A 23,880-nucleotide genomic window follows, 5' to 3' on the forward strand; every position below is an offset into this window, starting at 1 on the left:
GTCACTGGGACACGCGAAGGCAAGGCCTGGATTTTTCCACAATAAGTATTCTGGGTCTAAGTAAACACATCAATGATCTTAATAGCTCTACATGACTGGGACAATTTAAGTCTGGGAAATTTTTTAGGCATAGAAAAAAGAAAACAAACACGTTGCCGTCGAATGGATTCCAACTCATAGGGACCCATAGGGACCCTGTAGGACAGAGTAGAACTGCCCCATAGTTTCCAAAGAGCGGCTGTGGATTCGAACTGCCGACCTTCTGGTTAGCAGCCAAACTCTTAACCACTGCGCCACCTGGGCTTCTTAGACAAAGAAGGGAGATAGTAAATGAATATTAAATAAAAAACACCGAGGGCCATATTTCGCAAATGGTAATCGCTCAGTAGGCCCTTAGCAATCCCCGTTTCAAAACTTCAAGAAAGTCTTCTACACTCGCTAGAGTCAAAATACTCCCCTCCACCACTCATTCAATCCCTGTCTTTCCGTTCCTCCCCATCCGGGCATAACAAATCGCTAGTTCCAGAGAATCACTACAGTCCAAGCCCGGCTCAGGCACATGCACTGGCCACCCAGGCCTGGAGACTCCGGGAGACTTCAGTGGGCTGGGCCTGAGGGACCAGGCTCCCTGCCCGGGGCGGGGAAGTCCCTCTCCTTGAGGGCCCCCCCATCGCGCACGGCCTTGTGGGAATTGTAGTTCTCACAACTCGGAGCGCCGTACGAGGCGCCACAGCGGGACTCGTTTTCCCGCACTCCTCTGCGCGGGCCCTCTTGGGACAGGTCACTGAGTGGCTGAGTAAGTGGGAGGGAACTTGGATATAGAAGAGTGGAGTCCAAGTCGTCTGTGATAGTGGAGTATCGGCGCTACCGAGGAGCTAAGGGCTGGACACCCATCCTTCAAGAGCTGGAGGCCAAACTTGGAATTCAAGTTGAAGGTTCCCTGGAGGAGCTGACTTCCCCCGGGCCCAGTCTGCAGCAGAAGCGACCGATCCCGACCCCCGTTAAACCCCCCAGGGTTCCTGCCCAAAGATCTTCGCTGCTCCCACCTCTTCGTTTCTCACGCTCCCGCTCAGGGGTCCCCCTCAGGGCCAAGAGTCGCAGCGATCCCCGCTTGTTGGGGGGCTGGATGTGCGCTCCCGCCTGTCTCTGCGAACTTGAGGGAGGCAGCTGAGCCCCGACACCCGCGGAGGGCTTGTGGTCACCCCTGGAGGCTCGCAGCGGAGCGCAGCCCCGGGGTTACCGCTATGATCCGCGGTGTCTTCCGCATGCGGGTGTGGGCCCCGGTGGGCGTCCTGACCTCGCTGACATACTGCCTTCACCAGCGGAGGGTGGCCCTGGCGGAGCCACAGGAGGCCCACAGCCGGCATCCCGTCGACCGCAACCTGCTAGAGCTGAAAATGGTGCAGGTCGTGTTTCGGCACGGGGCTCGGAGCCCTCTCCAGCCGCTCCCGCAGGAGCAGGTGAGAGGTCGACCCGGGCCGGGGCAGGTGGGGCGAGGACCGTGTGACCACTCCGTGGCGGACCCGGCGCTCTGACCGAACACACACCCTCGAAGTTTTACCACCACGGGACGGGGCTCCGACGGGGGTCCAGACGAAGGGAGGCCGGCAATAGCCGGTGCCTATCTCGGCTCTTGAGCAGAGGTGTTGGCCTGGCGTCCCCCATCTCCTACCCTTCCCGGGAGTAAGGCAGCCCGGGAACTTCGAGTGGCGCTGCTTGATGGCTGTAGTGTAGTACAGCCAATAGTGCTACTCTTCTTACCTCCTCAGAAATCGCCTGGAGATCTTGTTCAAATGCAAATTATGATTCGGTAGGTGTGCGGCAGGGCCTGAGATTCCGCCTACCTAACAAGTTTCCGACAGGTCGGCTTCAAATCCGCCAGGCGCTCTTTGGAAACTCTATGGAGCAGTTCTACTCTGTCCTATAGGGTCGCTATGAGTCGGAATCGACTTGACGGCGGTGGGTTTAACAAGTTTCTGAGTGAACTTAAATACAAGAGTGTAGTGCACTTCTTGTGTGTGACCTTAAACGAGTATAGTTTTGAAGATTGTTTGTCAAAGGGACCTTTGTGACAGGAACCACCCTAACTGGGATCACAGTGGATCTAAGGTCATCTGCTAAGACGTCATTGCCTTTGGGAAGAGATTTTACAGGAGATTTTTCAGAGGTGGGACTTGCTGGAGACCGTTTAAAATCTCTGAAGGCTTTTTGGCAAGAAGTGCGGCATCTTGGTGCTGTCCTTTTTAATTGGAGGTTTCAAGCCTATGGTGGAAATGATTTGAGATAGGCAAAAAAAATCTACCCGGTTTGGTCAGGATAATTATGATGAAAGCACAGATAATTCATTTTCTTAATGATTCCCCTGATGCGATTCTTGGGGAGAGCCAGCGAAGGCCAGTGACCTTTCATAGCAGGTTGGCCTGCGACTGAAGAACTGGCTTCCTGGTAAAGAGGAACCAAACCAAACTCATTGCCGCTGAATCATTTCTGACAGGAACAGGTAACCTGAAATCCCCAGGTCCCCAGACATCACACCTGTGGAGTGCTTTTGGTCCTCTAGGTTGGTGTTGGAACACGGTTAGCAGGGTATTCAAACCTGTTAGGCATGTTCTTCATGATCATAGTTGCGTTTAGAAACCTTCAGGGTTGTGTCTTCTCATTGGACGTTGTACAACTGAAAAGCTAGTTTATGAAGCTGGCCACACATGAAGTCAGATCTCTAAAGCACTTCCCACATAAATTGTGGCAGGCACTAAATTCTCTTGTCCGGTTTCTAGCTTGTCTTTCCATGGCTGCACCACTTTCTGTTTGGTTTTGGTATCTGAATTTTTTTCTTTCCTTCTTTTTTTTTCTTTGTATGCCTTGCTTTGATCTTTTTTCAGTCACTTACTTTGCCTTTTATATTAGGTCACTCAGTTTTTTTTTATGCTTTTGTACACAGATAGCCCATCTCTTGTGTACCCACCCAATACCCCTGCTCTTCTCCATTTACTGTTGTTACAGAAGAACTAGAAAATAATATCTAGGAAAAGGAGACTCATGTTAGAGACAAAGTTATCAGTGGTAGCGGAGAATAAAAGTCTGAATGTCTAGGCCTGGACCTAGTATCACAGTACATGTACTCCATAAAGGGCCTGGAAGAAGATTTAGGTTCTTCTAGGGCTTCCTCCTCCTGAGCCAGTGGCTGTGTGGTAGTACCCTTTGCCATTATGTTGGAAGCAGCAGCTCTAGCTTGGGTAGAATACAGCTTCATTCATCTGCTGCCTGAGCATCTGAGGTTTCAGTCTTGCTTTGTAACTAGAAGCCCATCACCTCTCCTGCCCGCTGACATTCTCAGACTTTAGGCAGACACTCTAAGCATCTTTGGTTATCTCATATAAAAGCTTTTGGATAAAAGCCAGAGATGGAACCAACACTCAATTTAGGCTCTGAGCAAATGTCATCAGTTTCCTGTAACTTGTTTCTGGATATTCTCTTTTAGATTTTCTTTTCAAGATTCAGTTTGATAGAGGTTGTAATTGGGATTGGCTAATCTTTCTGGCTCAGCTATTATAGTCAGGGGGGACTACTTGGCAACAATTCTAAAACTAATATTGCCTTTGGGAGATATTTTCCTGACTTCTGACTGGTTTATAGATAAGTAAATATGACAAATCATTTCATTCAGTTAGCTCACAAATCTTCAGAAAGAAGCATTGTTTTAAAATTAAATGTTTTATTGAGTTGTTTTCTTAAGGCTTGGATGACTGTTGGCCTAACTTCTCTGAAAATGTTTTCTTGCTAAAGGTATTGTGTCTGTGCATTGGAAATAAAACCCCGGAACTTGATTGGCCTTTTTTTTTTTTCCTGATCATTAGCGTAGATGCAAGTACACTCTCAAAAGATAAATTTGACCCTGCTTTCAAGATTTCCCTCAGTTTCTTGCCAGATGGTGGCAAGATGGCTCCCAACTCAGGCAGGTTCCTCAGTTTTCTGCCTACCCCAGCGCCGCCATTGATTAAGGCATTAGGGTCCATATTTATTTGACGATATAGATGAACTGGGAAGCATAATCTCAGTGTCATTGCTGCTTGATACCTATCCAAAGCTCAGCTGAGAGAAGCAGTATTCAAGGAGCATTGCTTGAAGAATATGCCAGTCAGTCTCTCCATTCTCTGGATCAGTGGTTGTTAACTTTGGCAGGACATTGAACTCAACCAGGGAGCTTTGAAAAATATTGATGCCTGGCTCCCATTCCCAGAGATTCTGATTTAATTGGCTGGGGAGTGGCCTGAGCATTGAGACTTTGTATAAGCTTCTCTGGTGAAGCTTTAGAATTACCTGGACTGAATAGCTTTAAAAAAGTTGAGTTCCCACCCCAGCAGACTCAGATATGATCAGTCCAGGATGGGGTTTAGGCATTGGTAACTTTTAACAGTTGTATCGGTGATCTAATATGTAACCTAGGCTGAAAGCCATTGCTTTATTCTAAAATCTGTACCTAGAAAGTTTTTGTTTACTTTTATGTAAAAGGGGAAAACCCACTTTTACATGGACTATAGCATATTGATCTCAGTCTAGAATTGCCGTCACTGAAATACACTTCAGTGAGATGCTATCATTCTGTGTTGAGGGAACTATGAGAAACAGTCCCATGGAACTCATTGCTGTGACTACTGAAAAAAAAAAATTTTTTTTTAAGATGTTCATTATATTACATTATCTCCTTTATGAGGCCCCTTGAGAGAAATTTGTCTGTTAGCATTAGAAATGGTGTGCTTCTCCTCAACAGCTGGCTTGCTTTTATCTTTAGGATATTGGGTAGCTGATCAAGTTTCTCCTTTTACATAAAAGGCAGAAATCTTAGTGCTGAATTTGTGGCCTACTTATAATAAATACATGAATCTTGATGGGGTATTTTTTTTGGATGACTTCATTCTGCATCCGTTTTTTGTCCCTATCCTTGTTTGTTTGTTTTTGCCTTTTTTGCCTACTTTGAGTTTTTTACCTTACTGTATTTTAGATATTGCAATGATCCACTATAAGCTATTTCTTGAAGGTGGGATATAAGTAAATAAGTAAAGTTACAAAGTTAGTCTTTGCCACTGATTTGAGAGCTGAAGAGCAGGAATAAGAATGAGAGTGTCTATGTGGGGTGGATACCATGCCTGAAACCGATAATATCCATTCTTGAAAGTCTGAAAAATTGTACTCTAGACTGACTTGAACTTGCAGGAGTCATCTCCTGGGCAGCACCAAAGACCTTGTATTCGTGAATGTGCATAGCAAGAGATTTCTTAGTGAAGATGCACAGACCTCTTGGCCCTGTGGACCTGTTTGTTAGGCCCTGTGCTAGGCATGGGATTTGTAAGGATGGGTCATTCAGCCTTGGCCCTAAAGGAGTTACGTTGTGGTGAAAGAGAAAGCCAAAGCAGATTTCAGTAATGGGAATGTGCTGGGGGCACTGGCAACACCAAGGAGGTACCTCGAACTTAAGCACAGTTACCTTAAACTCAACTTTCCAACTGTTCTGTCTTGGTCTTAGCTTTGATCAAGGAATACTTCCATTACCCTTATTACCTTAAAAAAACGCACAATTTACTTTTTTTCTTTATTCTTCCTTATTTAGCTATCAACACAACCCCCTCCCCCCTAAAAGCTTTTATCTACGTACTTGCCAAGTCCAACTCAAATGTCTGGCATCAACCCCTTCTATTTCTTCTGTCTTAGATGAGGCCTTAGGCTCTAGGCTCTCATCTAGACTAGTGCAGGCATCTTTACACTGGCCTTCCTGCATCTAGTCTTCCCATTCCAATTGGGATCTGTGCTGGTGGCTTTTCAGACTATATTCTGGAGCCTCTGGGATAGGGGGAAGCTGAGTGGTTGGGGCTCCAGATTCCTATTTCTACTTCAACTAGAAAAGCTCCAGTTTTTGCCTTATATATACAAATCGAAAATTAAGCTGTGCTTAGTATTTGCTAACTAGAAAGTTTGAAAACCACTCTCAGGTTGAGGCAAACCAAACAACTTCTTTCCTATATGCAGTCTTCTCCATCTTTCCTTTGCTCAAACTCTCAAGCTATTCTTGGAATTCTGAACACCACCCTTCCTTCTTACCTCTGTCCCATTCTCAAGTCTGGATCTTTGCTGGTCTAGATTCTATCCATTTCAAATGGCATACCTTTCATGAAACTTCCTGAATCCCCAGCCAGAAGAGAAGGTTTCTCTTGCTTTTGAACTCCTGTGGCTTTCAACACATAGCAGTTTCTGCCATAATACTGCTATCATTTACATTCATAGCTTGCTTTTTTTTTTTACACTAATCTGAACACTCAGGAAAAGCATGGTCCTGTTATCTCAATCTTGGTATCTTCTACAGGATCTGAAAAATTGTTGGAGCTATTAATTGTACCTACTGTGTGCCAGGCCATTTCTTGAGTGTCCAGAATACCCAGGTCAATAGATGATCCAGTCTCTGTTCTCAGGAAGTGCCAGGCAAGATGGACCAGTAAAGGAGCTCTTCTAATCCAGCTTGGTAAAAGCTACAGAAGAAAGCCACCGAGGCTGCTATGAGAGCACAGAGCAGGGACCGTGGCGTAGTCTGGGTGTCCCAGAGCAATTAAGCTGACTCTCGTGGAATGGATAGAAGTCTTTCCAGAAGAAAGGGCAGGAAAATTCCAGACAGAAGCAATATGTTCAAGGGTCGGCAGGTGTGAGAATGGTGCTATAGGAAACAAAGTTGTGTGGCTGAAAATTAAGTGTACAGGGCAGATAAGAGGTGAGCAGCTATGAGCCCTTGAAGAGTTATATGTAGGGGACTTAAAGGATCTGAACTGTGAAAGAAGGAACAATGATTAAAAGGTAGTAGGAAGAAAGTGTCTGCTCGGGACACCCAGTCTTCTGATATCAGTTGGTGCAGTGCCACTGGGGAGGAGCCTCAGGTGTTAGAGACTGGGTGCAGGTGGGACCGAGACAGTGCCTTTTGGAAGAATGGAGGGCTTCCTTTGTGCGAAGAGAACCTGTGACTCCCAGTGGCACTTTCTTGGTATGGAGGAAGAGAAATGCAATGATTTGTGACATAGTAGGTTTTCACATGTTTTAAAACAAAAAAGGTTAGTAAGATGTTGAGTTAAATATTGTTCTTTTGACTTTAAGTACTGTAGGAATTCAGATAAGAAGACGATCATTGAAGTAGTCAGTGATGGGGAAGAAAGACTTGAAATACCATTGAACACTGAAGAGAAGTTGGATGGACAAATGGGAACAAGAGGCCCTCCAAGTAAGGGAACCAAAAGGAAAGAAGATGCAAGAAAGCAATGAACAAGGTCTTTTCTGGGGAGATGAGGAGAGAGGTGTTGTGGCAGTTCAGCTGGGGACAGAGGCTGGACCAAAGTGGAAGCCCTTGAAAGCCAGTTGGTTACCTGTGAAAGATTAAGAGATAGCTATTCGTATGATGAACAGTGCTGAGCAAGATTAATCAGGTGGTTATGTATGGATGGGTTGTGGGAGTAAAAGAGAGGGAGTCTGTCAAAGGCTTTTGTTGGAAGGTAGTGAGGTCTTACGCTCTGACAATAAGATAAAGGACCATTGGGAGTGGCTTTTTTTCTAAGCAGTGATCAATAGGGCTTGGTGCTGAGATGGTGTAGCAACAGGAAGAGTCAGGTTTTGAGTTTGGAGCCTAGGAGAATTGTGCTGGTGTTGAGATAGAATAGGTTGTGAAGAGGACTGCTGTGTGGGTTTAGAAAAAAGACTTTTGTTTTTAAAACTAAAGTCATCACATCTGACTCAGTGAGTGTTAAGAGCGTTATACGCAGTTGAAGGTATGAGACCTGAAGCCATTTGTGATGTTTTGAAAACCATTATAGTGCAGTTGGAGCAGGCACCAGGTTGCAAGGAGTAAAGGAAGATAGTAAAGAAGCGAAGGATTGTTAGATGGCAGCTATTGGTTTGAAAAGTAGTTGAAAGGAAGGGAAATATGTGGTAATTACAAGGGACATTAAGTAGAATTCTCAAGGTGGGGCATAGAAGACTGCATGCTAGAAATTCTTCTTACCAATATGTGATCGCAAGGGTCATATTACATTCAGCCATCCATCTATCAAATATTTGAGTACCAGGCCTCCTGGCCGCTTTTTCCCTTTACTTTAATGTGAGACTTAGTGCCAGAGCAGCTTAAACAGTGAGTACTAGTGTAACAATAATAGGACTTAGGGTAAGGACACCTGGAATAATAAATCATGGTCTTCTCTTTTAGTTGGAGCTAGAGTTAAAGTTTCTTTCCTTCTTTCCCTCGGGAAGTTTGCAGATCTAGTGATGCAGTGTGCTAAGTAAGGGACAAGTCACACCAGAGTCGCCAGCTGTGTGGTAAGGATCAGCATGAATCCAATTCCCCAAATGTGGGGATTGATCTAGTCCTCAGCTTCCCACTTCTCCATCCTTGTTACCAGCCACCCATACAGCACTCTCTCCAACCCTAGCCACCTGGAGCTGGGTCAGAGCTCACACGTTAAAAGGATATCATTCTTCAGACTGCCAACTAGGCAGACACCAACTATAAGTTTGAGGAGTCCACATGACACCCCAACCTTCTGCCTTGCTGGCCACAGATTTAGGACTCATTTCCCATTACCCCTTCAGGATGCCAGCCACAAACTCAGAAGTCCACATGACACCCCAGCCTTCTGCCCTGCTGGCTCCCACTACCCCTTTGGGTTCCATAATTTACTGGAACAACTCACAGAATCTCATGGAGAGTATACTGTACTTATGACTACAGATTTATTACAGCCAAAAAGGATACAAATGAGGAGATGCATAGGACGAGGTCTGGGAGGGTTGCTAACGCAAAGCTTCCATGTCCCAAGGGATGCTCTACCTTCCCTAGAGCAAATGTTCTCACTAACCAGGAAGGCCACTGAGCCTCCACGTTCTGGCCTCACCATATGGTCATGGTAGATTACATCATGCCTCCTTAGGCCAGCCAATGTTGGGCCACCAAGTGGTCCATCTTGGCTTGGTAAGCTCACCCACTCATTAGCCTCCGGTGTGGTCTGGCTTTAACAAACCTAGAACAAATGACAAATGGTTTTCTGCAAGGTGATTCCACACCTTACATGGGGTGATTCCAACTATGTATTCTGAGTGCTACTGAAAGTTAGTGCTATAAGTTTCAAGGATCATTTTTAACAATGTGTTGTTTTTTTTGTAGTCACAACAGGTAGAGTGGAACCCCCAGCTATTAGAGGTCCCTCCCCAAACCCAGTTTGATTACACAGTCACCAATCTGGCTGGAGGCCCGAAACCGTGTTCTCCTTTCGACTCTCGATACCATGAGACCCCACTGAAGGTGAGTAATGCCTTCCTTCCCTAGGAAACCTGCTGCAAAGCTTCAATGGTTTCCTCAGGGCTGGGTTCATCAGGCTGTCAGGTGTTTTGTTCTTACCTCTTTTTCTCCCCCACCCCAGGGGGGCGTGTTTGCTGGGCAGCTGACCAAGGTGGGCATGCAGCAGATGTTTGCCCTGGGAGAGAGGCTGAGGAAGAACTATGTGGAGGACATCCCCTTTCTTTCACCAACCTTCAACCCACTGGAGGTCTTGTGAGTCACTTGAGAAAGGGATTCTGCACCCAGTTTAAGGCCTTGAGCATGACAGAACCTGTCCTAACCCCCAGATGGTTCCCACTCTCACCCAAAGTAGTTTGGAGGACAACTTGGGATTGTCACAATGCAGTTACCCTATGTAACAGATGGTCACTGGAGTTCTTACTCATTGGCCCTCAGGAATTCCCTTGGGGCATCCATCCCACAGAGAGAAACCTTATATAGTCTTGAAAGCTTCCCACCTGCTCTGAGGGATAAGGTAGAATGTATATAATTAAATGTTCCTTTTATAATGTCTCTACCTTTTTGGTTTTTTCCAGTGTCCGATCCACTAACATATATCGGAATCTGGAGTCTACCCGGTGTTTGCTGGCTGGGCTTTTCCAACGTCAGAAAGAAGGTTCGAGTTTGGGGTCCAAACTTGCTCCTTGCCCCTGAGGAGCTTATTCTTCTTACTTCCAAAGGCCTTCTCTCTATCGGTACCTATTCCTTGGTCTCTTGCCTGTACACGTGGCTATCTTGGTGCACCTACTTAATGGGCCCTTTCCTGTCTGGCTTTAGGCTGCCCTTGCTAGCCTGACCTCCACATCAGCATCAGTGTTGCAGCTGCTCTCATATGCCTCTGACTCCAGACTTCTCCTCTCAAGCTTTTACATGAGCTGCATCAGAGCAGCTCTTGCCAGGTCTCGTGAACAACATAGGGGGCTTTTTGCTTAGGTGAACACTGCTGAGAAGGAGGGAGGCCAGGAGGGATGCTTAGCTGAGAACCATATCTGCTGTTACTGCTCTGGTCTTGGTGCTGATCCACAGCGTGATCTAGATGGTGTGGACTGTATTCTGTTCAGTCTTTCCTAGTTGAGAAAGTCTTTCGAGTTTGAGTTTGATATACTCAGCCAGTGAATGATTGCAGTTAGTGGTTCCCAATCTTTCACCACCAAGAACCACAGCTATTATTTTCCCTCATATATCCCATGTATTGAAAGCTTTTGACTATCACATAAAGCTGCATTTTGTCATTTGTAACTGATTCAAATTCACCTTTAACTGCTGGTCTGAGTTTCAGATCAGTATGACCTCACCAATATTAAAATACTAAAATGGTACCCTGAGGCTAAGGTTCCTGTTTTTTGTTTAGCTTTTTCAGCAGTATCTCGAATAGATAAAAGATTTCCAGCAGGCTTTAAAAAAAATATGTAAAATAATAGGACCTACAGGCCAGAGGAAGCAGGCCTTATCCCTGCCTGGGTTGGGTGCTGCTGCTAATTCTGGTTGTAGCTGGCAGCGTCTGTCTGGGTTACATAAAGCAAACTGGCTGGCTGCCCCTGACTCTTTGGGAGCCCCTGAGCTAAGGAGTAATCCACAATGCCTGACCTGAAAGTGCTTCACTTGCTCAGATTCAAAAGGGCAAATGTCCTCAGAAACACCAAAATTGTGACTGGACCAGGAAGGATGGTTCTTGGTGGCAACCCGACCTACAGGCAGATCTCAGACTGAGGTTGCCCGAGGTTTCCAGCAGGGAAGGAACTGGAATCATAACCAGCCTCTTGTGTGGCTGCCTGGGTAGCAGCTCCCTGCACACCAGTTTGACTTCTGTCATAATAACTTTCAAGCTTTGCCCGGTATCAAGGAACTTGAATAGACCAAGGAACCCCAGAAGGTGCCCCTATTAATGAAAGTGATGCAAACTTGGGGTGTTGCTTCAGGAGTGAAAATCCTGGAGAAACTGCAAAAGGTTATGTGTAAGCTACGGAGAACAAAAATTGTGGGGGAAGCTGGGGGCTGCTCGTCTGCCCCACTTGGTCATTCATTCATTCAACAGCTATTTGAGTGCCTGCTATGTGCCATGTTTATCATAAACTGTGGATCCAATATCAGACTCCAACCAGATGCCAGTTACCATGTGTTATATTAGATATTTAAATCGTATTTATTGTTATTCTGACACTTAAAGGGCTAGCAATGCACCAGGCATTTTTCTAAGAGCTTTCCATATTTTAAAGTGTTTAATTCTTGCTGTGACCCTGTGAGAGATAGGTGTCATTATCCCTGCTTTACAGATAAGAGAACCAAGGCACAGAGAGGCTAAATGATTTTCCCAGGGTCATAAAAACTGGAAAATGGTGGAACTGGGTTTCACACTCTGGCAGTTAGGTTTCAGCATCCGTATTCTTCGTCTCTGTGATCTGCTGCCTCACAGAGGACATACATGTCTGGAGAGGACCTCTGATCATTTGGTTTCTTCAAAGGGTCTCAAGATTCTTCAGAGGGGTCTCGGGAGCTATAGAAAAAGAGGGGATGGGGCATGCAAATAGACTCTGCTTTGTCTCCATCCGCCTCCCCCCCCCACCACATCATGCAGCCATCAACACCTTTTCTTGCATTACTTTATATAACAACTGAAAATCACTTATATAGTCTAACCCCTTCAATTTATAGATGAGCAAACTGTGTGGTTAAGAGGTTGGCTGCTAACCAAAAGGTCAGCAGTTCAAATCTACCAGCTGCTCCTTGGAAACCCTATGGGGCAGTTCTACTCCATCCTATAGGGTCGCTATGAGTTGGAATCGACTCAGTGGCAATGGGCTTGGTTTTGGTTTTTTAACCTGAGCCCCAGAAAAGGGAACTAACTTCCCAAGGCCAGTTAGTTGTGAATTCAAGACTAAACTGCAGGTCTTATGACTTCCGATGTGGTTTTTTTCTTCTGTCCAGACCAATAAAGTGTGCTCAGATGCTGATGTTCTTGTGAAGTTATGCTACCCAAAAGGTCAGCAGTTCAAATCCACCAGGCGCTCCTTGGAAACCCAATGGGGCAGTTCTACTTTGTCCTATAAGGTTGCTATGAGTTGGAATCGACTGGATGGCTATGGGTTAGTGAAGTTATCATAGGCTACTTTTAAAGTTCTGGGGTTTTGACTATCAGTAATTTCTTTGGGAGTAATAGCTCTTGTTCTAAGCACTCTCTGGACAGACCTCCGTGAACTCTAGCAAGCAACGGATGGAAGCTATTTGTTTTGGCAACAGACAAGGTCAGGCTTGAACTATGTGGAAAGGGGTGAAGGGAGCTTACAGGGAACATACCACAGGCCCTGGCCATCTCTGGCACAGAGAAGAGCATGGGAAGGAGTTAGAATGACTTCTTTGGGCATTGATAGGCTGGTCCAAGGGTACTTATGAGCCCTGGGCAGCAGGGAGTTGCTATGAAGTATGTAAGAAGCATTGTTTGTAATCTAATCTTCGAGTTTATCTAGAACCCTTGCTTTCTGTTTGTGCGAGGCCATGGGTTCTTAGAGGATCTGGATGCTCCCCAGCTTCGTGGTCATAGTGCTCAGTTTGTTATGTCGTAAGTCACCATATTGGTCCATAGGGCTGAACTTTGGGAAGCAAGAAAGGAAGCTAGTTCTGATGAAGTCAGAAACAACTCATTCTTCGATAGAATGTCCAACTGCTGGTAGTGCTCTAAGGCTGGGATTTTCCAGGCTACCTGCTGGAACGTGGCAAGGAAGTGCCAGTCTGATCCAGGTCTATACCTAATCAAATCTACATGTGGCCCAAAAGGAGAGGTTATGCTAGACACAACAAGGCTGCCACTTGCTTTTTCTCCATTGCTCAGGCCGTAGGAGAGTTCCTGCTTGGTGGGGCCAGGGCATGTGGAAGGCATTCGCTGTTCTTAGGGAGTAGCCTTGATCGTCTGGCTTCTGGAACAGCTCTCTCTTCCTAGGAAGAATTAGAAGGGGTGTGGATCCTGGGAAGAACCAAGCTGAAGCTTCTTCTTGTCTCTGCTTCCTTCCTCTCAGGCCCCATCATCATCCATACTGATGAAGCAAGCTCTGAAGTCTTATACCCCAACTACCAAAACTGCTGGAGCCTGAGGCAAAGAACCAGGTGATGTCCTCTGGGTTCCCCTTCACCAGCAGGGGCCATCCTTTTAACAGCTTTGCTGGCAGGACTCTGCCTGTACTGAGAGCCTGTCCAGCTTACCCTGCCGGTGGATAAAGGTTTGGAGGAATTAACCTGCAGGTCTGATGTCCACTGTCCATGAAGTGAGGAATCTCTGACTCCCATCAGCAGGCTCATGGTGAAGGCCCAGAAAGCCTGGGAAAAGCCTGTGCTGGGATGGGGAGATGACTTACACAGCCATGGGTGGGGCTTTGCTGTTTGCAAAGCATTATCTTAACAGACCTGTTCCATCAGGCAGGGCAGATGAAGAAACAGGTTAAGTGAAAGATGGTTGTGTCAGTCACCAACCTGCAAATCCAGGTGTGCAAGCAGAAGAGACCGGTTTCCCTCCTCTTACCAACACACTGCCTCATAGGAAGGATCAGTTTGGACTGATTGCACTTTTTAGTTTCAGGTATTTCTTGGCCACACTAAGACTGTATTAGCATTTGTTTTACAGAAGAAAGAGCATGCTGTTTTCAGACATGGAAAACATACCAGAGTGGGATTTGGAAAATTCAAGTTTTGAGTCTAGCCCTTATTTTACAAGTCATTTAACCTCATGGAGCCTCAGTTTACTCATCTGTAAATTGGGAGTAATACCAGCTAGCACCAGTGGGTTGTTGTAAGGATCCCAAATGTTGAATGAAGTACACTTTGCAAACTCTTAAGCACTGCACAATGTAAGGAATTTCTTCTTTTTTTTTGGCAGAAGCCGGAGGCAGGCTGCCTCTTTGCAGCCAGGAATCTCAGAGGATCTGAAAAAGGTGAAGGAAAGGATGGGCATTGGCAGTAGTGATGAGGTGGACTTCCTCATGCTCCTGGACAATGTGGCTGCTGAGCAGGTGGGATGCCTGTATGTCCTGGGCCCGGGGTCTGGGGGAAGCCTGGGCTGGTCACCTGGATGGGCCTGCTCCTGAGTTAGAACTGTGGTGGAGAGAAGTGCTGGATGCCTTCTGTTTTTGAGGTAGCTGTGATAGGTCTTGTGGATGGAATGACATGAGGACTGAGGGGTAGAGAGCAGTCAAGGAGGACTCTCACTCAGGAATACAGACATTGAACTCTAGCACAGTGTTTCCTTTTTTTTTTTTTTATTGTGCTTTAGGTGAAAGTTTACAGCTCCAGTTAATTTCTCATTCAAAAATTTATACACATACTGTTTTTTGACGTTGGTTGCAATCCCCACAATGTGACAGCATATTCCCCTGTCCACCCTGGGGTTCCCTGTGGCCATTCATCCATGTCCTATCTCTTGCTGCCTCCTCAACTTGCTTTTGGGCAGGAGCTGCCCATTTGGTCTTGTACATTTGATTGAACTAAGAAGCACATTCCTTACGTGTATTATTTTTTGTTTTATAGGCCTGTCTAATCTTTGTCTGAAAAGTGGGCTTCAGGAATGGTTTCAGTTCTGGGTTAACAGAGCATCCAGGGCCACAGTTTCAGGGGTTCCTCCCATCTGTCAGATCATTAAGTCTGGTCTTTTTATGTGACTTTGAATTCTGTTCTACATTTTTCTCCTGTTCTGTCTAGGATTCTCTGTTGTGTTCCCTGTCAGGGTGGTCATTGATGGTAGCCGGGCACCATTTAGTTCTTCTGGTCTCAGGCTGGTGGACTCTCTGGTTCATTTGGGCCTTTAGTCCTTTGGACTAGTATTTTCCTTGTGTCTTTGGTTCTCTTCATTCTCCTTGGTTCTGAATGGGATGGGACCAATAGATGTGTGTTAGATGGCCGCTTGCAAGCTTTTAAGACCCCAGATGCTACTCGCCAGAGTGGGATGTAGAATTTTTTTTTTATAAACTATGTTATGCCAATTGACCTAGATGTCCCCTGAAACTATGGTCCCCAGGCCCCAGCTACTCCGTCCCTCAAAGTATTTGGATGTGTGTAGGTAACTTCTTTGCTTTGGTCCAGTTGTGCTGACTTCCCCTGTATTGTGTGTTGTCCTTTCCTTCACCGAAGTTAACTCTTGTCTACTATCAGTTAGTGAATTCCTCTTCCCCTACCCCGTGACCATCAAAGAATGCTTTTTTCTGTATGTCAACCTTTTCTTGAGTTCTTATAATAGTGCTTTCATATAATATTTGTCCTTGTGTGACTGACTTATTTCACTCAGCATAATGCCCTCCAGATTCATCCATGTTGTGAGATGTTTTGTGGACTCATCATTATCCTTTATCATTGCATAGTATTTCATTGTGTGTATGTATCATAATTTGTTTATCCGTTCATCTGCTGATGGATATTTAGGTTGTTTCCATCTTTTTGCTATTGTGAATAATGCTGCAGTGAACATGGGTGTGTAGCACAGTGTTTCTTGAATTGTGTTCGCCAGGGTCCCTGTTCCCGTGATGGGAGTGTGTTATGAGTGGGTGGGGAGAGGTGGGCAGTGGGCAAGGAGGGATTGTCATCTAAAATTTTTGGAATTCTTGCTTATCATGTCACTTTTGGGAGAAGTCTATGGCAAAAAAAAAAAAAAAAGCTGGTTAATCTGGTTTAAGACTGTTTTCCCCAAGCTTATTTACTCACAGAATCTTTTTCTTCTTAGTAAGTGCTGAAGAACACACAATGGCAAATGCTTTTCTAGATTCAAAAGTCAGACACCCAAAGGAAGCATAGCTCAGATCCTCCTTTCTACCCTTGTGAAAGCAATGATAAGGCAATAAAGTGTAAGATAATAAGGCAAGAGTTTATATAAAGTGTTTTTGTGGCATACTTTTTAGAAATCATTTGAGGAAAATGAAGGCCAAGTAGAACTTTATGTTGCCTTGTATTTTATTTATCTTTTTTTTTATAGCGGATGGGGAACCATCAGAAAGGAAGGGGAAAGTTTTGTTTTTTTTTGTTTTTCTGGGCCTTCTGATCTCTAGGACTAGCTAGAGAAGGGCCTTGGGGACATAGCTTCTTGAGCTGTAAAGCCCTCTCCAGGAGAAGACCCTGCTGGCTGCATGGAGGTGGTCAGCTGCCAGGCTCAGCATTTCTTTCTCAAACTGGACCTGTGGCCCTTTCAGGTGCACAGCCTCCCAAGCTGCCCGGCACTGAAGAGATATGCCCAGATGATTGAGCAGAGAGCTGTGGACACAGCCTTGTACATGCTACAAAGAGAAGACAGGTGAGGGCCTCCTTTAGCTTCTGTCATGAAGTCACGGTTGATCAGGTCTCCCAGTGTGTGCGGGGAAGAGGGACTCATCGGGCCTGCTCACACCTGCCAACTGGTGTCTCTTTGTGTGAAGAGGCTGGAATGACCCCATTCTGCTGCCTACTGAATGGGTTCAGTCCTAAAAACTTGTACCTCTGGAGCTGGGACTGCTGACCTAGTGCTTCCTTTCACTGTGACACAGATCAAGGAGCCACAACCTACTGTGTTTTCTCCATCACTGACTTTTTCCTTTTGCTTTAAGTGTCAAAGGATCTGGGGGTGTGGAAAGCTGGAGGAAAAATAATTATTGCTAACTTTGTTCATCACGTTATAATTTACAAATCATTTTCTAGTTCTCACCGTGAGGTAGGTGTCATTATCCCTGACTTTATAGACGAAGGAACTGGGACCAAGAGGTGGTGGTTACCTTGCCTAGGCTCCACTGCAAGTGGCCGAGGCAGGACTTGGACCCAGACCCTCTGACTACAAATCCCGTGTTTTCTCTGTATTACTGCTAGTTAGGGCTCTGTGTGTAGAAAGCTTGTTTCCGGACCACTAGAATGAACATTTATCTCTTAGGCAATTGTGAGAGACACTCTTCTGAGATGGATTGAGAGCATTCAGCTTGTACTCAGAATAGGTACCTTGGCAGAGGGGGGACATGGGAGGTAGAGGAATAGTCCTGGGAAAGGTGAGTGGGAGGAAAAAGTAACAGTTGGAGAATTTGCATGGTCTGCTGAGTAAGAATAAGAGCCTCTGTTTGCTTTCTTCCCACTCACAGTTAGCATGTCCACTGGTGCACTAGCCTTGGGCATCTGAGGCTCCAGCCAAGCTACCCAGCATAGTGCCACTGCCTATGACTTACCAGCTTTCCTCTTCTGTTTCCTCCAGACCTAAATTGTCACCCACTGTCTCCCCTTAATAAATATTTTAGGCTTTGCAGGCCATGCAGTTTCTGTCACAACTATTCATATCTGCCTTGTAGCATGAAGGCAGCCATAGGTAAACAAATAGGCATGGCTGTCTTCCAATAAAACTTTATTCACAAAAAAAGACAAGTAGGCCAAATATGGCGCATGGCCATAGTTTGCTTTCTTCTGGTATAAACCATTTAAAACAGGACCTGTTCCACTCTCATTTCCATTTCAATTAGCCCTGATCTCATAAAGCTGTCGTTTCTTCAAGGACAAGTGGTTACAGCCTCACAACGCAGTCTAACTCAGCTTGGCCTGCACACATTCTTCTGGAAAGAGAATGTCCCATGTGGTGTTGGTTGCTTATTCCTCATGCATTGCTCCAACATTCTTGATTTATAAAGGTGGCAGTTTACCCAGTCACCATGAATAAAGCTTATTCTAAGCCAATGATGGCAATCCAGTTCCTTGTTGTTGGTGATTGGGTTAGGGATAGTTCTGGGGATTCCGGGAGAGGTTTTTTCCTCTTTGATAAAAGATGAAAGGCACAAAAACAAGACCTTTTAGCTGCCTCCCCACCCCCGCCCCAGTCTATCTGCTTTGTTTACTACAGTGAAAGGATTGGTTTGAGTTGCAGGAGCCACCTTGTGACCATGAGGTGGCAAGCCTGAGAATGAAAGTGGTGGAGCCTCAAAGTCAGCTCTGGGAGCACCACCCCAGAACTTCTCGTTGAATCAAATAATAAATAAATAAGAAAACCTCTGTGGTCTAGTCTCGAAAGGAGGGGTGGCACATAGAAAACATAGCTTATGATGTTGCTGTAATATTTCCTTCTGATCTCTTTTCTAAGGGTCTTCTGGAATTCCTGGCAGTCTTGACATGCCATCCTTCCCAGCTTTGTTCTTTTGTCCCTAAAGGCCTTGTTCCTCGTGGCTTATCCCGGTTACCACCCCTGTACTCCTCCCACCCGCCCTACATCTTGGTTGCCTTTGTGGTTGGAAGCCTTTGTTCACAGCGATCCCACACAGGAGAGGCGGCACCATTTCACTCCTATCTACTTTCCCTCGTGTGTTCCTTGTCTTTTCCTCAGTTCTGTCTGGTTGGGCCGTGAGGTCCTCGAGGGCAGAACTAGCCTATATTCCCTGTGCTGAGTGCCCCCTGGGTGCTTCAATGTTGTTCACTTGACACAGGGAAAGTATTCAGTTGGCGGTAGGCCCTTTCCTCCACGTCCTGGAGAACAACCTGCTGAGAGCCGTGGACCCTGCCACTCCACCCAGCAAGATCAGGTACCTGGCATGGCTCTGCTTTGTGCTGTTGGGGGCAGGGGTGGCTGAAGGGACGGAGCCTGAGTCTTAGGGGACAAAAATCAGGCTTTCAGTGACTGAGCGTTGGTGTTTAGGAGGCCCTGGGTCCCTCGGAGTTTCACAATCATTTTACTTTTCTTTCTGCCACACCTCTCCTACCATGTTTTGAAATGTTTATTTTGCAAAAAAGAACCCTGCATTTATGAAATTTATTTTCTTTTTTTACTAATTGAACATATGTCAAACAGAGTAGCTAATTATGATATTCACACTGATTAGATATCATAACAGCCCACAACAAAGATAATTGCTTAATAGGTTGTTTAGCTTGAACACCTTCAGTGAGTGTGTATAAGGGGATGGTGTCTATTAGGCATCGGAAGCTGTTGGAAGTGGTTCACGAACCTCCATTGCTACCTTCATAGAGCCTTGGAACCCCAGGTTGGGGACCACTTGCTGCTCAAAGCGTGGTCTGCAAACACACAGCTTCAGCATCACCTGGGAGCTTGTTAGAGTCTCAGGCCCCAGGCTGAAGACCCCAAGGTGATTTGTGTGTACCTTAATGTTGGAGAAGCACTGTTGTAGGCTGCCTTCTTGAGTGAGAGAGATTACACCCAGAGACTCATGATGGATGCGGGAGGGGTAGTGGACAGAGAGCTCAAATAGGAACCTGCAGGGACTTCTGGCCAGGATTTCTAATAGGAAACCACGTGAACGCCCTTCATGGTACCTGCGATGACAGTACATCTCTTGATGCTTTTGCCACCTTGCCACCCTTGGCCTTGTATCTGTGGAATGCTGCAGGTCTAATGCTGGTCTTCTAGGGTACGGGGCGGGGGGGAGGGGGATGTCAATAAATAATATTCTTGATCCTGCCCAAGAGATAGACGTGGGAGTCAAATAGAGATTAAAATGTACCTTTATTACTGATTAAAGCCATTTGGAAAATGTGATGAGGGCTAAATGGGTTTATTAATACTCGTTTAAAATGAACTTAATTCATTTTAAAACTGCAAGCTTTCCTAACAAGGGGCAGAGCTTGCCCTACTAAACACATGACATTGCTGAGAGTAGAAGAACATTCATAAACAGGCAGGTCCCAAAGACAGAAGAGAAGTAGGGCCTAAACTACACATGCACAGTTCCTTCTTCTAAACTCACCAAAGGAGGAGTGAGTGAACAAATAAGTGAATGAGTGAGTGAGTGAGCGAGCCAACAGGTGGAAGCCTTTTGAGAGTTACTACTATGGGGAGGTTCTTCCTCATGAAAACACAAGGAGTAGGGAATAGGGTTCTCCCCGCCACCTACTTAAAAGGAGTTTTAAGCCAGGCGCAATTGATTTCTAGATGTCACCTGGTTTCTGAGGCTAATGTTATGCCTTACTCAAAGGCAGGCAGTGTCCTGGACTCCAGAGTCCTGAAGTAAACAAATGTGGAGAACTGTTTCTTCCTTGCAGAAAGCTGTACCTCTATGCAGCTCATGATGTGACCCTCATGCCTCTCTTAATGGCCCTGGGGATCTTTGACCACAAATGGCCCCCGTTTGCTGTTGACCTGACCATGGAACTCTACCAGCACCAGGAATCTAAGGAGTGGTTTGTGCGGCTCTCTTACCATGGGGAGGTAAGACCTCTGAGGTAGGATCGGGTGGTGATTAGGCACCCTCCCCTCAGCTCTACCCACCTTGGTTTAGCACCACGTCTCCCTTCTCAGGCCCAGTGAAGTCTCCGTTGATGTAATTATCTTTCTGAATCCTATGAGGTGACCCAGGGACAAGGCAGGTCTTCGTACATGATGGCGGGCTGGGATGTGGGCCTTAGCCCAGTTCTGTTACAGATTCCTAGTTACAGGGCAACCTCTTTCTCTTCTCCTGAGTGTCTCTGCCAGGATGGCAGCATCCTGACTATGAGTCCTATTTGAAAATTGATGATGGTGTCTTTGGGAGGTGGTGTCCGCACTCTTGGTGTCTTGGTGGCTTCATCAGGGTGTGTCCAGGGTATAATGCAGCACCCCCTCCAGGGAACATGAGACCTTCGGCTCTTCCAGTTCAAGAATATAACTTGACTGTGTCTTCCCCATCAATTCAACAAACATTTCTTGAGTGCCTTTTACAAGCAGGACCTGGTGGTTTTATTCTGAAGCTGACTGAGTAGTAGGGCCTTTCTGGCTGTTATATGTGTGCATACAGATACTGCTTGGGAGAAAGCCTCTCAGACTGAAAATAGAAGGAAAAGGTCCTCAGTGGACCTGCTGAGTTGTGTCTCTTCTGCAGGAGCAGGTGCCAAAAGGATGCCCTGAAGGGCTCTGCCCACTGGACAAGTTCTTGAATGCCATGTCAGCTTACGCCTTAAGTCCAGAAAAATACCACAGACTTTGCTCCCAGGCACAGGCGATAGAGCTTGGGGGTACAGAGTGACTGATTTATATAAATAAGGTTTGTTGATTTTTAAAATAAAATGACAGTTCACAATGCCTTGGACTGTGTATGTTTGGTGGGGGAGGCAAGAATTAATGTATAGGATAAAGGTATTTCCTCCCTGTAGGAGGTCTCTTCCTGAAAAGAAAAGAGGTGAAATGTTGAGACCAAAGGGATATTTCTCTGTTTTACGGCTGATTTTCATCATCAGAAGTATTGACATGTGACACAGGGCTAGGGACATCATGACCCTGTAGAATTGTGTTGTTTTTGGACTTCAGTTCTTTTCTCCTATCTTCATTTCACAGACATCTATGGAGCACCTACTAAGTTCCAGTTTTAGTTGCCATGGAGTTGATTCTGACTCATGGTGACCCCGTGTGTGTCAGAGTATAACTGTGCTCCATAGGGTTTTCAATGGCTGATTTTTAGGAAGTAGATCCGAGTGCCTCAAACCTCCAACCTTTCGGCAGCAGCCGAGTTTGTTAACAGTTTGCAGTACCCGGGAACTCCAACCTAATAAGCAGTGATCATTATAAAGATGAAAAGGTTCTGCCCTCAAGTTGTTTCAGTCCAGTGGGAGAGGCAGATAGTAAATCGGTGATTACAAATGCAGTATGTGTCATGCTGTGATCAAGTTATGGGAGGGGCTATTTGGGTGCAAAGAAGAAACCCTCAGCTCTGGGATGGGGGGATACAGGTGGCTGGGTAGTGCAGTTGAGGAAGGCTTCTGGGGAGATTCTGGCCTGAGCCCAGTAGGGAAAGGTGAGTAGGAATTAGCCAGGTAAGCATGAAGGGAAGGGTATGCCATGTGGGTAAAAGATAGGCTTGAAGGGCAGGGGACATTGCTGGGTAGCAAGATGGGGCCCTGATGTGGAGGCCCAACAGGAGGAAGCAGAAAGGCTGCTGGGCCACCGGGGGGCTGTGGCTCCAGCAGCAACCTTTGAGGGCTCTGCAGTGGTGGGGTGAATTGCTGTCAACATAAGGGCTCTAGATTTAACTAGGCCCCCAAGGCTGCCTGATGATCCCCCTACTTCCTTGTTGACCTTCTCATTCTTTCCTGGAATCTGTTTCAAGCACTCTTCAATCTCAAAGCACCAGTCTCTTCACCTCTCAGAGAAGATAGCAGTCAGGAAAGCCTCTCCACTTCCTGCTGCCCCAAGCGTACCCACATCAGAGGAAGATGTCTGTCCTGTCTGAATCTGCATCCTAGCCCCTTTGCCTACTGCCCCTTTGCTCACCTTTGTTTGTTATCCCTCTACTGACTCCTTCCTATCAGCTTTAAACCCGTTCAGGATCTTCCCCTCCTTCAAAAACATCAAACATACCGAAAACCTTAACCACCATGTTCCCTTCCAGCTTCCACCTTCTCCCCTTTGTAGCCAAGCTTCTTCAGAGTGGTCTACATTCCCTTACTTCCCACTCACTTCGTCTCTATGTTCTGTTCCCCCTGTTCTCATACTCCCCAACACTGAACCAGCCAAGGTTGTCACCAGCCATCTCATTGCTAAATCCAGTGGGACTCTTCAGTCCTTATCCCCCTTTCTGCAACACTGGACACTCCTGACCACTCTTCCTCGACATGTTCTTCCTTTACCTTGTGTCACCTCACACTCCAGTTTCCTCTTACCTCTCTGACCACACACATTTTGCCCTCTTTTACTGTCCCTCTGTGTGTTTTCCCTGGGCATTCTCATCAGCTCCTAAGGCTTCAGCCACCATCTTTATGTTGACACCTCCCAGATCTATTTCTCTAGTTCAGGTTTCCCTTCTGAGCTTCAGACACTTAGGCCCACTTGGATGCCCCATGTCAAAACCAAATCCTTCTTCCTTCCCAAGCCTGCTCCTCCCCTAGGCTTCCCTATCTGAATGAAAGACACCACCATTCACCCAGTTGCTAAACCAGAAATCTGTTCTTTGTCTCCTTCTTCTTGCTTATCCCTATGTCTAATCAGTTAAGTTCTATCAATATCACCTGTTTATTTCATGACTCTATTCACATCTCTCTATCCTCAAATCTCCAATATCCCCTCCCACCCTCACTCTCTGCTGATTGCTGTATTTCTTATTTTGCTAAGAAAGTAAAAGCAATCAGAAGAGAACTTCATACCCTCTCCACCCCATCACCATCACCAAATCTGCTGACCCAATTGCTTTGATACCCATGTGGCCTGCCTTTTGTCCTGTTACTAAGGATGAACTGCGCCTATTCCTATCCAACCCTCCAGCTTTACATTGATTCCTACAATTAACTTTTTTCTGCATTGTCTGTTTTCTTTTCCAGTTATTCCCATTAGCATACAAATATGTTGTAAAATTTCCCATCTTAAAAATTTTTTTTCCCTACACCTTTGAGCTACTACGCCCTTTTTCTTCTCCACTTTACAGAAAAACTCGAGAGTTGTATACTTGCCATCTCTAATTCCTCCCTTCCCATTCTTTGAAGCCAACTGTGATTAGGTATTTACCCCCACCACTCCCTGGAAGGGGCCCTGGTGGCACAGTGGTAAGCGTTTGGCTAACTAAAAGGTCAGCAGTTCGAATCCACCAGCCTCCCCTTGGAAATCCTATGGGGCAGTTCTACTCTGTCCTATAAGG

General features: G+C 46.0%; 1 protein-coding gene across 1 annotated transcript; it reads left to right on the top strand.

Annotated features, from left to right (window-relative positions):
- Positions 1-704: 704 nt before the first annotated feature.
- ACP6 (acid phosphatase 6, lysophosphatidic) lies at positions 705-23,829 on the top strand. Its single transcript, XM_010601317.3, has 10 exons — positions 705-1,460; positions 9,188-9,325; positions 9,444-9,574; positions 9,898-9,977; positions 13,372-13,459; positions 14,226-14,358; positions 16,522-16,622; positions 18,754-18,849; positions 20,324-20,489; positions 21,139-23,829. Exons 1-10 carry the CDS (start codon positions 1,245-1,247, stop codon positions 21,280-21,282), a joined length of 1,293 nt encoding a protein of 430 aa, XP_010599619.1. The 5' UTR covers positions 705-1,244; the 3' UTR covers positions 21,283-23,829.
- The last annotated feature ends 51 nt before the right edge of the window (positions 23,830-23,880 follow it).

Source organism: Loxodonta africana, chromosome 3, assembly GCF_030014295.1.
Source record: "Loxodonta africana isolate mLoxAfr1 chromosome 3, mLoxAfr1.hap2, whole genome shotgun sequence".
In the NCBI taxonomy this organism is placed as follows: domain Eukaryota; kingdom Metazoa; phylum Chordata; class Mammalia; order Proboscidea; family Elephantidae; genus Loxodonta; species Loxodonta africana.